Genomic DNA, 14,191 nt, shown 5'->3' on the forward strand with positions numbered 1-14,191 from the left:
GTTGAAAAAAGTACAGATTGAGATGATTAACTTCAAAAAGATGAAAGGTGCATATATATTCTAGAAAAATCCATCTCCATTGCCATGACAAGTATTATTCCTTTGTTGCAGAAACTTCAAAAAGGAGAAACTAGATTTAATTCAAAATGTTAAGAATATCAAAAAAAGGAATATCTAGATTTGAGCAAGTTCAAGATGAAGAAACCTTCCTGGAAAATTTAGCAGTGCAAAGAAATGCCTCTGCTTTCTTTGAAAAATACGATCGCAGTGAAGTGCAAGAGTTATTAACAACAACACTCGTCAGCTGGCTGGCTGCCAAGGATGATGTCCGTTCTCAACTGGACATCCCATGTGGACTCATGAGCCAAATAAACAATGTAAGCTTCTCCACGGCCATCCTGTTGACTCCTGTGGACCCCACTGCTCACTTGGACTACAGGGAGGTTCATCAGATCTTAAGGGAGTTAGCCGTTGGGATTTATTGCTTAAATCAAATCCCTTCAATCAGTTTAGAAGCTAATTATGATCAAAGTTCTTCTTGTCAATTACCTCCAGCTTATTATGATACCAGAATTGGACAAATCTTGATCCATATTGATTATATGCTAAAAGCACTGTGGCATGGAATATACATGCCCAAAGAGAAACGAACCAGATTCTCTGAGTTGTGGCGCACAATCATGGACATTGATCCAGATGGGAAACCTCAAACAACTAAAGACATATTTTCTGAGTTTAGTTCAGCAGGTAAGAGAGTTTAGCACGTCTTAACTATATTTATTATAAGCCACTTTCTTTTTTATTGAAAATAAACTTTTCATAAAATATATTTTCTGATCATACTTTTTCCCTTCTCCAATGCCTCCCACATTGTCCTCACTCCCTAACTCCACCCCCTTTCTTGCTCTCTGTTTAAAAAAAGAATCAAATAAACTGGATGTGGTGGTGCATGCCTTTAATCACAGCACTCAGGAGGCAGAGGTAGATGGATCGCTGTAAGTTCAAGGCCAGTCTGGTCTACAAAGCAAGTCCAGGACAGCCAAGGCTAACACAGAGAGACCCTGTCTCGAAAAAAAAAAAAAAAAAGAAAGAAACAATGAAATAAACAAGACAAATGACAAAAAGCTTAAGAAACTCTCCTCTCCCCCCCACACGTGCACACACACACACACACACACACACACACACACACACACACACACACACTACAACCCTACAAAAATGCAAAATCAGTAATATATAAGCAAAAGACCAATAGGCAAAAATGACCAAGCAAAGCAATATAATAGAAAGCCTACAAAAATACTATTGACTTCATTATGTGTTGGCCTCTACTGCTGGGCATGGGGCCTGCCTACCCTGAAGTCTGGAAATACGTTCAGTGTGACTTCATTGGAGAAAAGTAATTTATTCTTTTCAAGCGGATATCAGTTACAGATATCTTCTTAGTTATGATAGAGCCCATGTCCACTTCCTGTCTCAGAGATGGGACCCCATAAGGTTTGAACATGTAGGCCCTGTGCATGCTGCATATGTGCATTCTGATCATGCATGGTTCTTAGAGGAAATATTAATCACCTCATGTGGTATAACTCAATTAAAAAAGACATATACATACATATGCACACATCTCTATATAGTACATACTGCAAGCTTATAAAATATGTTGCCCTGCGGCTTTTTAAGACAGTCTTAGGGTTATCTGTCTCTCTATCTCTTCTCCAGTTAAGCCCCCTGCCCCATGCGCGTGCACACACACACACACACACACACCACACACACACACACACCATTATACCTCTCTGCTACTATTCCCCTCTGGAACTCCTTTTCCCCACTGCCCTCCCATAGTGCTTTTGTACTTTCCTGACTCTTTCTAATACCTCGGGTTATATACTCAGATCAAAAGATTCGAGGCTAGGATCCACAGATAAGAGAGAAAATAGCGCTTTGCTTTCTGTGTCTGCGTTACCCACACACAGTAGTTAGCAGTACCATTTATCTGTCAATTTCATTTTTCATTACAACTGAACAGAGCGTTACCCTAACAGATGTACCGTATTTATTACTATCCATTCATCAACTGAAAGGCCCTTTTCCCTCCCAGCCTTCCCCGAGTAGGGGGCCCCAGCTTGGCAGGTAAAGATAAAGAAGGGGGTCCAGTCCTAAGGCTACAAACAGGTCCCGAAGGCACCCACCCCAGCTCCAACTTCCTTTGATCTCTTTAGTTCACCTCCTTGCTGAGGGGATTGACCTGTTTGGGTTTTCAGACGAATGTCCCATCCTGTGCTAATTGGCTGTTGCTAGGGGAGCGAAGCCATCTTGAGGCGGGGCAGGGGCCCTTTGATCTAGTTTTCCAGTGACCATATCTCCGGTGGGCAGGGAGGGAACGTGGGCCGGTCGGCCCTCCCTGCAGGCGTTCCCGGCCCTTTAAGCCTATTTCTTGAAACCTTGCCTCAGTGGCCCTGAGATATGGATTTTAATTCTTTTTGGTCTCTCAGATGGTGATTTTTAAAGACCTTTTCCGTATCTATCAAGCGTAATTTTTTTTTCCTTTGAGCCCATTCACGTGGTTTATTACATTTATTTACTTACAAGTTTTGAACCATCTCTGATTAGTGGTGGGTGATCTTTTTAGTATATGATTGTATATTGGTATAGTGGTGAGTGATTGTGTGTGTGTGTGTGTGTGTGTGTGTGTGTGTGTGTGTGTGTGTGTGTGTGCGCGCGCGCCTGAGTATTTCATGGAAGATTTTTGAATTTATGTTCATTAGGGATATTGCCCTGCAGATTTTTGTTGCTGTTGTTGTGTCTGTACCTGGTTTGGGTATTAGAGTAATACTGGCTTTGGAGGAGTGTGGTGGGAGTGCTTCTGTTTCTATTTCTGGAATCATTTCAGAAGTATTGGTTGTAGGTCTTTAAAAGTCTGATAGAATACTGCTGTGATTCCAGCTGTTCCTGCATGATCTTTTTTTTTTTTTTTTTTTTTTTTTTTTTTAACTATTTCAGTCTGTTTGTAATAAACAGTTGTTTAAGTTGTTCATACTTTTTGGGTTAACCCTAGTGGTTTGCATGCATCTAGAATTCATTCGTTTCTTCCTGTTTTTTTTTTGTTTTTTGTTTTGGTTTTTTTGTTTTTGTTTTTGTTTTTGTTTTTTTTTTTTTTGGTTTTTCGAGACAGGATTTCTTTGTGTAGCCTTGGCTGTCCTGGACTCACTTTGTAGACCAGGCTGGCCTTGAACTCACAACGATCCGCCTGCCTCTGCCTCCCAAGTGCTGGGATTAAAGGCGTGCACCACCACCGCCCGCTTGCTTAAAATACTTTTAATTAATCCTTCCACATTAATGTGGTGGCTGTACTTAAATCTAAGGTGAGTTTCTTATAGACAATAGAAAATGGATTTTCTTTGTTTTTTAAAGCTTGTTTTATTTTAATGACTGATCCACACGAGGCCATAAAGCCAGGTCACTATGTACAAATGTGAGGGAAGCTTCACTTCTTGGTCTCTTCCTCCTTGGACAGGGTCTTGAGCTCCTCCTTCTTGGCCTGGAGGCGCTTCTCTGGGCTCTCACTGTTTCCTCAGCCTGGTCAGGCAGGAGCTTCTTGCAGCCTTGTCTGCCTTCAGCTTGGGTATGTGCTCCGTGAGAATCCCTTGTTTTTGAACACATTCCCTCTGACCTTCGGGTACAGGCTGTGGGACACATGGTGGTCAGTCTTCTTAGATTCACAGTGTCTCCTCAGGAGCCGGCGCAGGACCCTCATCCTTCTCATCCAGGGCACCGTCTCAGGCACGCAGTCACTAGTAGTACCCTTCCTCTTCCCTATGCCCATATGCCTGCCCTTCCATCAAGCCCAGGTGTTTTTTCTGGCATCGAGGCCAGGAATGGACAGTCACAGGCTTCTGAATGATCAGCTCATCTTTGATCAGCTTCTGGATCAGCTGGCAAGAGTAGCCATTAGTGATTTTTATTTATCATATCTCACCAGAACTTCACTTTACCACAGCGGAGGACACAGAGGCAAGCCTCTTCTTTGTGTGTGTGTGTGTGTGTGTGTGTGTGTGTGTAATGTATTTTATTTCAATTTCATAATGTCTGACAGAATGAAAGAGAAGGAAGAAGTGAGAAGAAATTACATTTTCCACCATATAAGCGATACCCAGTAGTTAATGTTTTTGTCTAAGTAGATTAAGTCTATTTTTAGATAAGTCAGAGACACCAAAACAACATGATGAAAATTGTGTACTGTGGAAAATATGTATTAATTCAGGAAGATATAAGTGGCTTCATATACAAAAGAGACAATGTTTGGAAATTCTAAAATCAAAAAAGGTCTTATATCATGCTTGCCTAATTATTGTGACAAGAGTCTTACTGATGTGTTCTGCTCCATGCAAATGAGTTTGTGGCATACAAGATGAGTGCCATCTATACAAACACTCCATAACTAATTCTTAGCTCCACAGGGGGATTAAGTAGTGAAAGTTAGCAATTAGAATTCAGCAACAATGTTTTCCTCTGCAATCAATTACTAAGTGGCGTAGTCCTCTAGTAGACAGGCTATAAACAGTTCCACCAATTACATTTACTTTGGAACCTCTGATAATCATGTCATGTATGTGTGTGTGTGTGTTGGTACTTCTTTTTTCTTTAAATAGCTCACCTTTTAATAAATACTGTAACCTCAGTATTTTATTTTTTTTCCATTTTATTATTTTATTCATATTACATCTCGATTGTTAGCCCTTCGTAAGCATATCCGTGCTTGTGGACACAGCACCGAAAGGAAAGCAGACTTTATTTCTCTATCCTTTCAACTAATCTGTGTTGGCTCTGTTTCTTAACAATTAAACTTTATTATACAACCCAATTATCTTACACAAGAGGGAAAAAAGAGTGAACCTTCTGGTATCTGTTCCACGGGACGGGTCCCTAGGGGTCTCTGGCCTGCGCGCTGGTCCTTTTCCGATCCACATGCACTCAAGCTCGGTCTGAACCTGCTGCTCCTTTTGTCCTCCCTGCCTGTCTGTCTCTCCTCCCATCAAGGGTCCATTAGAAATACAAGAATCCAGGTGGAGTCCCCCAGTCACTTCCTGAATTCCAGGCCCAGGATGGCTCCACCCAGTCTATCTCAAGGTTAATCTCAGGGAGTATCCATGGTGTGTCCAAGGGCAAAGCCCACCAAGACTGCTTTCACGTGTGACAAAGCTTACAATCCTTCCCACAAACCTGTGCCATTAGGGAATTGAGAACATTGACTTTTAAAGTTGTTATTGAAAATTGTGTGTTGATTGCAGTCATTTTATTGTGGGCTTTGTTTGTTTTGTTGTTTTTATTCTTACTCATAGTTTATGTTGTAGTAATTATAGTCTCATCTGTCTTCTTTATAGAACCTTTCAGATTCACTTATTCCTCCATCTAGTATTCCTCCATCTGCTTCCACTATTTGTTGTAGGGCTGTTTTGCTAGACATGAATTCTTTTAGCCTGTTTATACACTGGAAAGTTTTTATTTCTCCTTCAGTGATGGCTGATAGTTTTGCCAGGTAAGTGTCTGGGTTTGCATCTGTGTTCTGTTAGAATTTACGGTACATTAGCCTAAGCTGCCCTTGCCTTTAAAGTTTCCATCGGGAAGTTAGCTGTTCTTCTGATGGGCTTCCCTTTGTATATGACTTGTGGTTTTTCTTTCAATACGTTTTCTTTGTTCTGTACATTTAGTGCTTCAGCTATAATATTCTATGACGAGTTTCTTTCCTGGTCTGGTCTGTATTCTTACATGGATATGTATTTTTATTTTGGGGAAGTGTTTTTCTGTGATACTGTTGAGGATTCTGCCCCTTTATTTTTGCCGACAATTCAGAGATTTTATAATTTTTGGTGCCCTAGCTTCCTGTTACTTCTTTCATGTGACTTTAAATGTTTTCTGTGTTGGTTAGAGTTAGGGTTAGGGCTGGGGTATGATTCCTCTGCTTTATGTTAAGTCTTAATATTCTGTCTTCTACTTTATCCATTCTATTGGCAAGGATTTCCCCTAAGTTTTTAAATTTAACTTGAAATTTTTCAGTAATTCTATTTTTATCATTATTAAATTCAATTTTTAGAGTTTGATCTTTCTTTGTCATCTCGGAAATGATAGGAGTTTTTTCCTATCCTCTTTAAGTTTATTAAGCTATTTCTGTCTGCTTTAAACTCCCTAGAATCATGTTTAAGATTTTTCTTTTAAATTCTGTGCCCTGGGGGTTCATTTGGATAATTTCCATTGGAGAACATTTCTATAGGGTTGGTGTGTCTTCTCCAAGACCTACTGTATTGATCTTTTGTACTGTTTATATTTTTGTGATGTGACCTGGGAATGTGGACTTCTGTTTTGGGCTGTATGTCTGATGTGAGATTCAAGGCTCTCTCTGTGGAGTTGAAGTTGATTTTGTTTCTGTGGTTGCCCCAATTTCAGTTGATTTCAGATCAGACGAGTTGAGTAAATAGTAGGTCAAACCCTTCAGGTAGTGCTGATTTCAGATTGGCAAAATAGGGGTGATTCCAATTCAATGATAACCAAGTAAGTGTACAAATGGGACAATGACCGCATCTGCTCAAACTGGTGTGCAAAGTACATTACCTGAGATGTGCTTGGGAGATGGCATGTATACACTGAGTTATTGGGCATTCATCAGGTGAGACCAGCACACGGGCAGTTCAGTTGAGTCTAAGCCTGAAAATTGTGGGCCATGAGAGAAGGTTCATGAAACTGTCAGGTTGGGCCAGCACCTGGGATGTGCAAGTAGGGATCAGCCCGGGGTTTGCAATAGTGTAGTCAAAAAGAGGCCTGAGAGACTTACTAGGCTAGGAAGGTGCATAGGATGTGTTGCCAGGGATAGGCCTGGTTCAGAGACCACCCATTCCTTGACAATTTTATATTTGTATACGATGCCCTCACATTTACTTCCCTACACCTTAATTCCCTCTCAGCCCCTTCTCTACCATGTCCTCTCCCAGATTCATGAGTTTTGGGTTTGTTTTGTGATTCATTTTGTTTAACCCGGGCCATTTGTGCTATAACCGAGCCTCGGTTAAATCAGCATGGGTACACAAGTAAAGGCCATGACTCCCCTTTTCCATGAATCTATTATTAGCTGTGAGTTTGGCAGTTAGAAGTAGGTCACCCCAAACCCCTCACCTTTGCCTGACTACTGAGGGGCACAATTTTGTGTAAACCCAGTGGAGGCAGCTACAACTGGAGTTTATGATTGCAACAGCTACTATTTCTTGCCTGGAAATTTTCATAGCACATTTTCTCATCTCTTGTTTCTTACTACTTATTTTTCTCTTTTCTTCTCTTCTCTTCTCTTCTTTCTTTCTTTCTCCATCCTTTCTTTTTCTTTCTCTTTTTTTCTCTTTCTTCCTGTTGCGGTTGACCTGGGGCTACTATGTATTCAAATGTGCCTCCCCAAGATCCTTACTATCCTACAAGCAAATTCTCATGTATCTAAATGGCATTGTGTGACCCTTGCCTCCCAAATTATCCCTGGTTAGCTAATAAAGTTGCCTACAGCCTGGGCTGGGCAGAAGAGAGGTAAGCAAAGCATAAGCTCCCAGGCGTGGAGTCCAAGAGAGACCACAAGGAGAAGAGAGAGTGAGGAAGCAGAAAGTGTAGCCGGAGGAGAGGAAGTTGAGGAGGTCACCATGGGGTAACCAGGAGCATGTGACCAAACGCAGCTTGCCCTGAGGACTGGGTTAGTAGAGCAGAAGCAGCCGAAATGGAATGTACAAGTATTTGGGAATTTAGATGGGAAGTAGATAAAGTAGCTTAGAGGGTTATCTGCCCAGCTGTAGAGCTTTAAGACTTAAAATTTAATGTGATAGGTCTCTATGTCTTTTATTTATAAAATAGCAGGTTAAGGGGGCTAGAAAGATGGCTCAGAGGTTAAGAACACTGCCTGCTCTTCCTGAAGTCCTGAGTTCAATTCCCAGCAACCACATGGTAGCTCCTAACCATCTAAATTGAGATCAGGTGTTCTCTTCTGGCATAGAGGCACAATGCAAGCAGAACAATATGATAAATAAATCTTTATTAAAAAAATAAATAGCAGGTTAAGGAATAACTGTCACTGTATTAATAACCAGCATTAGTAAATATTTAAATAATAATTATCCATTTACATATTTCTTTCTTTCTTTAATTCTTTTTTTTTTCTGTGAAGGTTTGGTTGATATTACAAATGATCCAGACTTTAATGGAATCTATGATGAAGACATGAATGAAGATCCAACATATGAGCCCAATAGCCCCGAAGAAAAAGCTGTATTTATGAAATATGCTGAGAATATTATGCTAAAGTTGACATTCAGTACGACACAAATTCAACAGCATGAAAACATCTTTATTTTTGAGACATCCTATTGGCTTACTAATGGTATAGAGTACAATCAGGATTATCTTGATATTTGTACTTACCAGAGACTACAACAAAGACTGTATCTTCAAAAAAAAGTTATTCAAAAGCACTTTGAGAAAAAAAAGGAAATCAGAAGAGGGATAGCCTATCTGAAGTTAATATGTTTTTTGATTCCATTCTTACTCGGTTTAAAAAAGAAGATGAAAGTCCCATATTTAAATAGTCTCCTCCCACCTTTTTCAGGTAAGAGGATAAGCAAAAATAGGCCTTATCATTGGTGGGATTTTAGAAAATTATTTTTAAAATAAGTAGTATATATGTTCTCATTACTTTCCAGTAAGAGAAGCTGATTATTGTTGTCAAATGGTGTGGTGGTTTGAATGACACCTGCACCCCCCACAGGCTTGTGTATTTGAATGCTTGTTCATCTGTGAGTGGCCCTGCTTGAGAGGGATTAGATGTCACCCTGCTGGAGGAAGTGTCACTAGGGTGGGCGTGGGGGTTTCAAAGCTCAAGCCAGGCCCAATGTCTCTTCCTGCTGCTTGTGGGTATGGATGTAGAACTCTCAGCTACTTCCCTAGGACCATGTGTGCTGTGTGCCTCCGTGCCCGTGCGCCTCTGTGCCCGTGTGCTTCCGTGCCCGTGTGCCTCTGTGCCCGTGTGCCTCTGTGCCCGTGTGCTTCCGTGCCCGTGTGCCTCCATGCCTGTGTGCCTCCGTGCCCGTGTGCCTCTGTGCCCGCGTGCCTCTGTGCCCATGTGCCCCCATGCCCACGTGCCTGTGTGCCCGTGTGCTTCCGTGCCTGTATGCTTCCATGCCTGTGTGCCTGTGTGCCTCCGTGCCTATGTGCCTCCATGCCTGTGTGCCTGTGTGCCTCCGTGCCTGTGTGCCCTCCGTGCCTGTGTGCCTGTGTGCCTCCATGCCTATGTGCCTGTGTGCCTCCGTGCCTGTGTGCCTCCATGCCTGTGTGCTTGTGTGCCTCCGTGCTTGTGTCTGTGCCTCCGTGCCTGTGTGTGTGCCTCCGTGCCTGTGTGTGTGCCTCCGTGCCTGTATGTGTGCCTCCGTGCCTGTGTGCCTTCATGCGTTTGGCAATGCTGATAATGGACTAAACCTCTGAAACTTTAAGCCAGCCCCAATTAAATGCTTTCTTTTATAAGAGTTGCTGTGGTCATGATGTCTCTGTATAACACAGAACACTGACTAAGATAAATGTGAATACCTACTTAATTCTTTATAGTGTTTCTTTTGCCTAAAGTAGTTCAAGGGGGTTTTTGTTGTCATTGATAAAAGTTATTAGAAAAAAAAAAAAAAAAAAAAAAAACCCGGCACCAGCCAAGGACAATACAGGAGGTAAACTTTAAAACCCCTTCCCAGATCTAGCCAATGGTCAGAACATTCTCCACAGTTGAGTGGAGAGTGTGATATGACTTTCTCACGTACTATGGTGCCTCACATTTGACCATGTCCCCTGGAGGGGAGACCTGGTGGCACTCAGAGAAGGACAGCAGGTAGCCAAGAAGAGACTTTGATACCCTATGAGAATATATAGGGGGGAGGTAATCCCCCTCAGGAACAGTCATAGGGGAGGGGAATAATGGGAAAATGGGGGGGGGGGAGGAATGGGAGGATACAAGGGATGGGATAAACATTGAGATGTAACAAGAATAAATTAATAAAAAAAAATTAAAAAAAAAACCCACAGAATTTCAGTCCCAATAACTGAGGGATTATATGTTAATGTTTACCCATAGAAGTCAATCAGAGTATTTTGACAATGCTTTCAAAATGTTTATATAGTAAAACTATAAAAAATGTTCAAAATGCATAACAAATACATTTTATTGTTAAAAATGAAATACATAGCTGTGTGTGTCTGCCTTCCTTCCTTCCTCTTGTTTTTGCACCTTTCTTTTTTCTTTCTTTCTTTTTTTCTTTCTTTCTTCCTTTCTTTCTTGTTAGTGGATATGATGGCACAGGGCTCTACTCCCAGCTGCTCACGACAGAGGCAGAAGGATAACAAATTCAAGTCTAGCCTGAATTCAAAGTTATCCTAAGTGGCATAGTGAAACATGGCTCAAAATGAAAAGTACAAGAGGGCTGGGAATATAGCTCAGTGACAAGCCACTTCTGTATGCGTGTGTGTGCGTGTGTGTGTGTGCATGTGTGTGTGTAGTGTGTGTATATGTGTGTGTGTGTAGAGTGAGAAAGAGAAAACAAATAATTTTATAGTTAGTAGTTGTAAAGTTTTAATTTCATGTGGATTTTCCACTTTGTTTACATGAATGATAATTAAATATTTAAAATGCAATCATCTATGTGTTGTCCAGACTTTAAATTAAAATTTGTTTTTATTTCTGGAGATGACAAGGTAAAGACAGAGAGAGAACTGCCTCCATTTATTTATGGACGAGATTTTAAATGCCAGAATTTTGACTACAAAGAACATCAATATTTCCATGTTCACGGAGGAATTGAATTTGATATCAGCACGAATCCAGTTGTGAACGCTTTGGATGATTTTAAGGTTTTTGAATTATTAGTATTTCTGAGATGTTTTGTTCTTTCAGCTGTTTTGTAAGTGTTCACTGAGAAAGAGCTTCTGTTGTTACAGACACCATCCAAATATCTAGACGATGTTCTCACAGGTCACTATCTTTTCTCACACTTTATTGAAACAAACATGAATTAAGTAACAGCTACCCTAAGCAACTATGTTAGAGAATAAGGTGATGAATAAAATGGATACAGTTACTTTCTTTCTTTTTTCCCCCTCTTCAATGTCCCTTTCTCACCTCCAGCTGTATGAGCTATCTCTGTTCTATCACGTTCCTTGGCAGGAACTCCCAAGTTATTGTTGGTTCAGCTATCACTAATTCTTGTTACCTCACCCATAGTAACAGCTGATACAGTTACTTTCATCACAGAGTTTTTGGATTTCAAATAAGCAATCTTTGTCCTTGGATAGTTATCTAAAGTATACAATAGAAGTCCATGAACAAATAAATAGATTCCTGAGCACATATGCTAATCCATCCACATTTTTCAAAGATTAGGAGAAGAAATAAGACAGTCTTGAGTTTGGGAAGAGTGACCCCTCACCAAGGAACCTGGTGGCACTGCACACATCAGTGCCCTTAACTTGTCTGTCTTGTTTACATTATATACTATCATATCTATTTTATATTTCATATTTATTTTTATTTATTCTCAAAGTAGGAATTGGATACATACAGTTATCAGATTTCTCTGGAGCATTATTTTTTCATTTGCATGTATAAAATTTCATATAAAGAATCTTATAATTATTAAATTTGCTTAAGGTTTTTTTTTTTTAATGTATGATTTGTATTTTAGCAAAATGCTGAAAAAATACGGGAGTGTGCTGCTAATACCTTTACAGAAGATTCAGGATACAAAGAATTTTACTCAGTACCAGTTATGAAGTTTCATGGAAAGAGGTGAGGAGCTTTCTATTCATACCAGCCACGGATTGCTGAATGTCAGCAGAAACCATTTGTCAAAATGCAAAGGCTAGCTTAAAACCTCAAAATGGTGATCCTAGAACAGTGATAAGTTTTAAGGTGACAAACCCAAGAGTGCCAACCAGTTATTACTTCACACATTTTGATCCATCCTGTAGAGTTGGAGTTTGGACTTAATTCTTACATGGAACACAGGTGTTACATATGGATGGAGTCAGGAGCCAATTCTGAGGGGCAGCTGAAAGCAGTAGATACAACACACACCATTCCATTTCCACAAGGAGTATATTAGCAGCTCCAAACCCTCTCTGGCAGACCTTGCTATGCCTTTTATCTTCTGAAATGATATAGTTCCTCCAGTGCTGGTAGGCTCTTTCACATACTGTGTTTCTGTATTTTACTGTGAATACTGCAGTGTGAAAACATGGACTATAGAGCTCAGAGAAAATGTTTGGACTAGAAGTGGAGAAAAGCATATTGGAAGATTTGTTTCCTTGTTTACTTCCCCTGGTGGCATGGAGTTACTTGGTAGACTCAGACCAAGTCTGGAATTCTGGAGAATAGAAATTTCAAAGATGGAGCAGCAGAGACATGGGAGAGAGAACTAAGGAGACTGAGCAGGTATAACTCACAAGGGAGGGAACCAGGAGACTATGACAGTGTAGCAGGCAAAAGGGGTGTGTGTGTAAAAATCTGAAATAGTAAGGTGTCAGATACAACAGAAAATGACAACTCAATTTAAGAGTGAAGAGCTCTCTCTAAAGTTGACTGTTATTTTGTAAGAGAATTTTAATAGACTATGATTAATGGAGACTATTTGCAGCAAGTTAAAGGATAAGGTGGGAGAAGTTAATGAGATAGAAAGAGGTGGAAATAAAAATAATGCATTTGACAAAGCAAGTCCAGGACAGCCAATGCTACACAGAGAAACCCTGTCTCAATGAACAAACAAACAAACAAACAAACAAAATTATACATTTTAAGATTCATGGGGATGGGAGAATAAAAGGAACAAGGCAAAGGGAGTATGAAAAAAATGTGATTGATCTCTTGAGTACTGCCTGCTTAAGATGAAGCCAGAGACCATGTGATCATAATTCTGAAGGAAGAAGAGGAATATGAAGATGCAAGTTTGTGTGAAGGTGCCTCTTCCCCATGCAGAATCCATGGACACATCTTGTTCCATACGTGGTTTGTTATCTCTATGGAAGAGGAAGCTCTTGCTCATAGATCCAGCACCTACTGACTATTTTGTAGACAATGCTTGCCAGGCAGTGTGGTGTCCTGAGACATCTATGAATGAACTTTTATTCTTTAGCTTCTGTCAGGCTAAACTACCTCATTACCTTGCAGCCCCACATCCATGTCATTTGTTCTAATCATTCCTATCTGGGCTACTTCCCATCCAGAGTAATATAAAGCTTGGCCATGCTTTCCGTCTGGGCTGCTCCTCTCCACACCACACCGTAGAGTTGACCTCCTTTTCCTATCCCAAGGCAGTTCTGTATCTCCGTCTTCATCCTGTAATCCTCTCCTCCCTCCAAGCCCGTGAACCTTGGCCATGCCTACTTCATTTCTGCCCTGCCCAGGTGTGTAGGACACTTTATTTAGCCGATCAGAGATAATTTTGGAGGCAAGGATACATAGAATCATTTTGGTATACGTGAGGGACTACTGCTTGTAGAATAGCAAGAATGAGAGGGCAGGGTGTCAGGCAATTAACATCTGAATACAAAGCACCAGACCGTGCCATAACATCTCCCCCTTTCTGTCTAATTAAAAAACATAGAGTAAGAACAATTATGAAATAATTATATAAACCAATAGGTAAGACTTACATATATGATGTCTAGTCCAACCCTGCTAGCTTCCAAAATAATTGACACAGAGAGAATATGATTTATTTTATGAGCTTAAAGCACTGGATTTGGGCAGATATCAACCCTCCAAGCTATTTACCTATCTCTCTGCTACACAACCCAAGTTACTTGCCAATAAGTCATCCTTTCTAGCCTGGATTTGCTCCATGAGGCCTTGTCTGCTTTCTTTATCCTCTCCTTTTCCTCCAGCTTCATGGTCCTCCCTAGCCTGCAAACCTCCATTCCTCCTACCTCAGCCCTGCCAAGTCCCAGGATTCCATATTTTTTATTAACCAATCAACTTTAAATTAGGTAGAGCAAGATTTACACAATAAAGACAGGTATACATAAGAATGTGCTCATCTGGCCAGCAACCAGATCTTGGGATCAGTAATTAGCATTAGAATACATAGCAACAGACCAACCCCAACATTTCCCCCTTTTTGTCTAAATAAAAAGG

The 14,191-nt window shown here is 40.6% G+C and overlaps 1 protein-coding gene and 1 pseudogene across 1 annotated transcript in view; one reads left to right on the forward strand and one right to left on the reverse strand.

The window, feature by feature from the left end:
• The window catches only part of Ankar (ankyrin and armadillo repeat containing), a 55,697-nt gene that overhangs the window by 4,134 nt on the left and 37,372 nt on the right, over positions 1–14,191 (forward strand). The window contains exons 2-5 of the mRNA XM_051153777.1: positions 112–747; positions 8,198–8,635; positions 10,751–10,914; positions 11,745–11,848. Coding sequence (XP_051009734.1) covers positions 147–747; positions 8,198–8,635; positions 10,751–10,914; positions 11,745–11,848 — 1,307 coding nt within the window. The 5' untranslated portion in view covers positions 112–146. The remainder of the gene's footprint in view (positions 1–111; positions 748–8,197; positions 8,636–10,750; positions 10,915–11,744; positions 11,849–14,191) is intronic.
• On the reverse strand, positions 3,494–5,238 carry LOC127196218 (60S ribosomal protein L19-like; annotated as a pseudogene).

The sequence above is a fragment of the Acomys russatus genome, chromosome 12 (genome assembly GCF_903995435.1).
Source record: "Acomys russatus chromosome 12, mAcoRus1.1, whole genome shotgun sequence".
Classification (NCBI taxonomy): domain Eukaryota; kingdom Metazoa; phylum Chordata; class Mammalia; order Rodentia; family Muridae; genus Acomys; species Acomys russatus.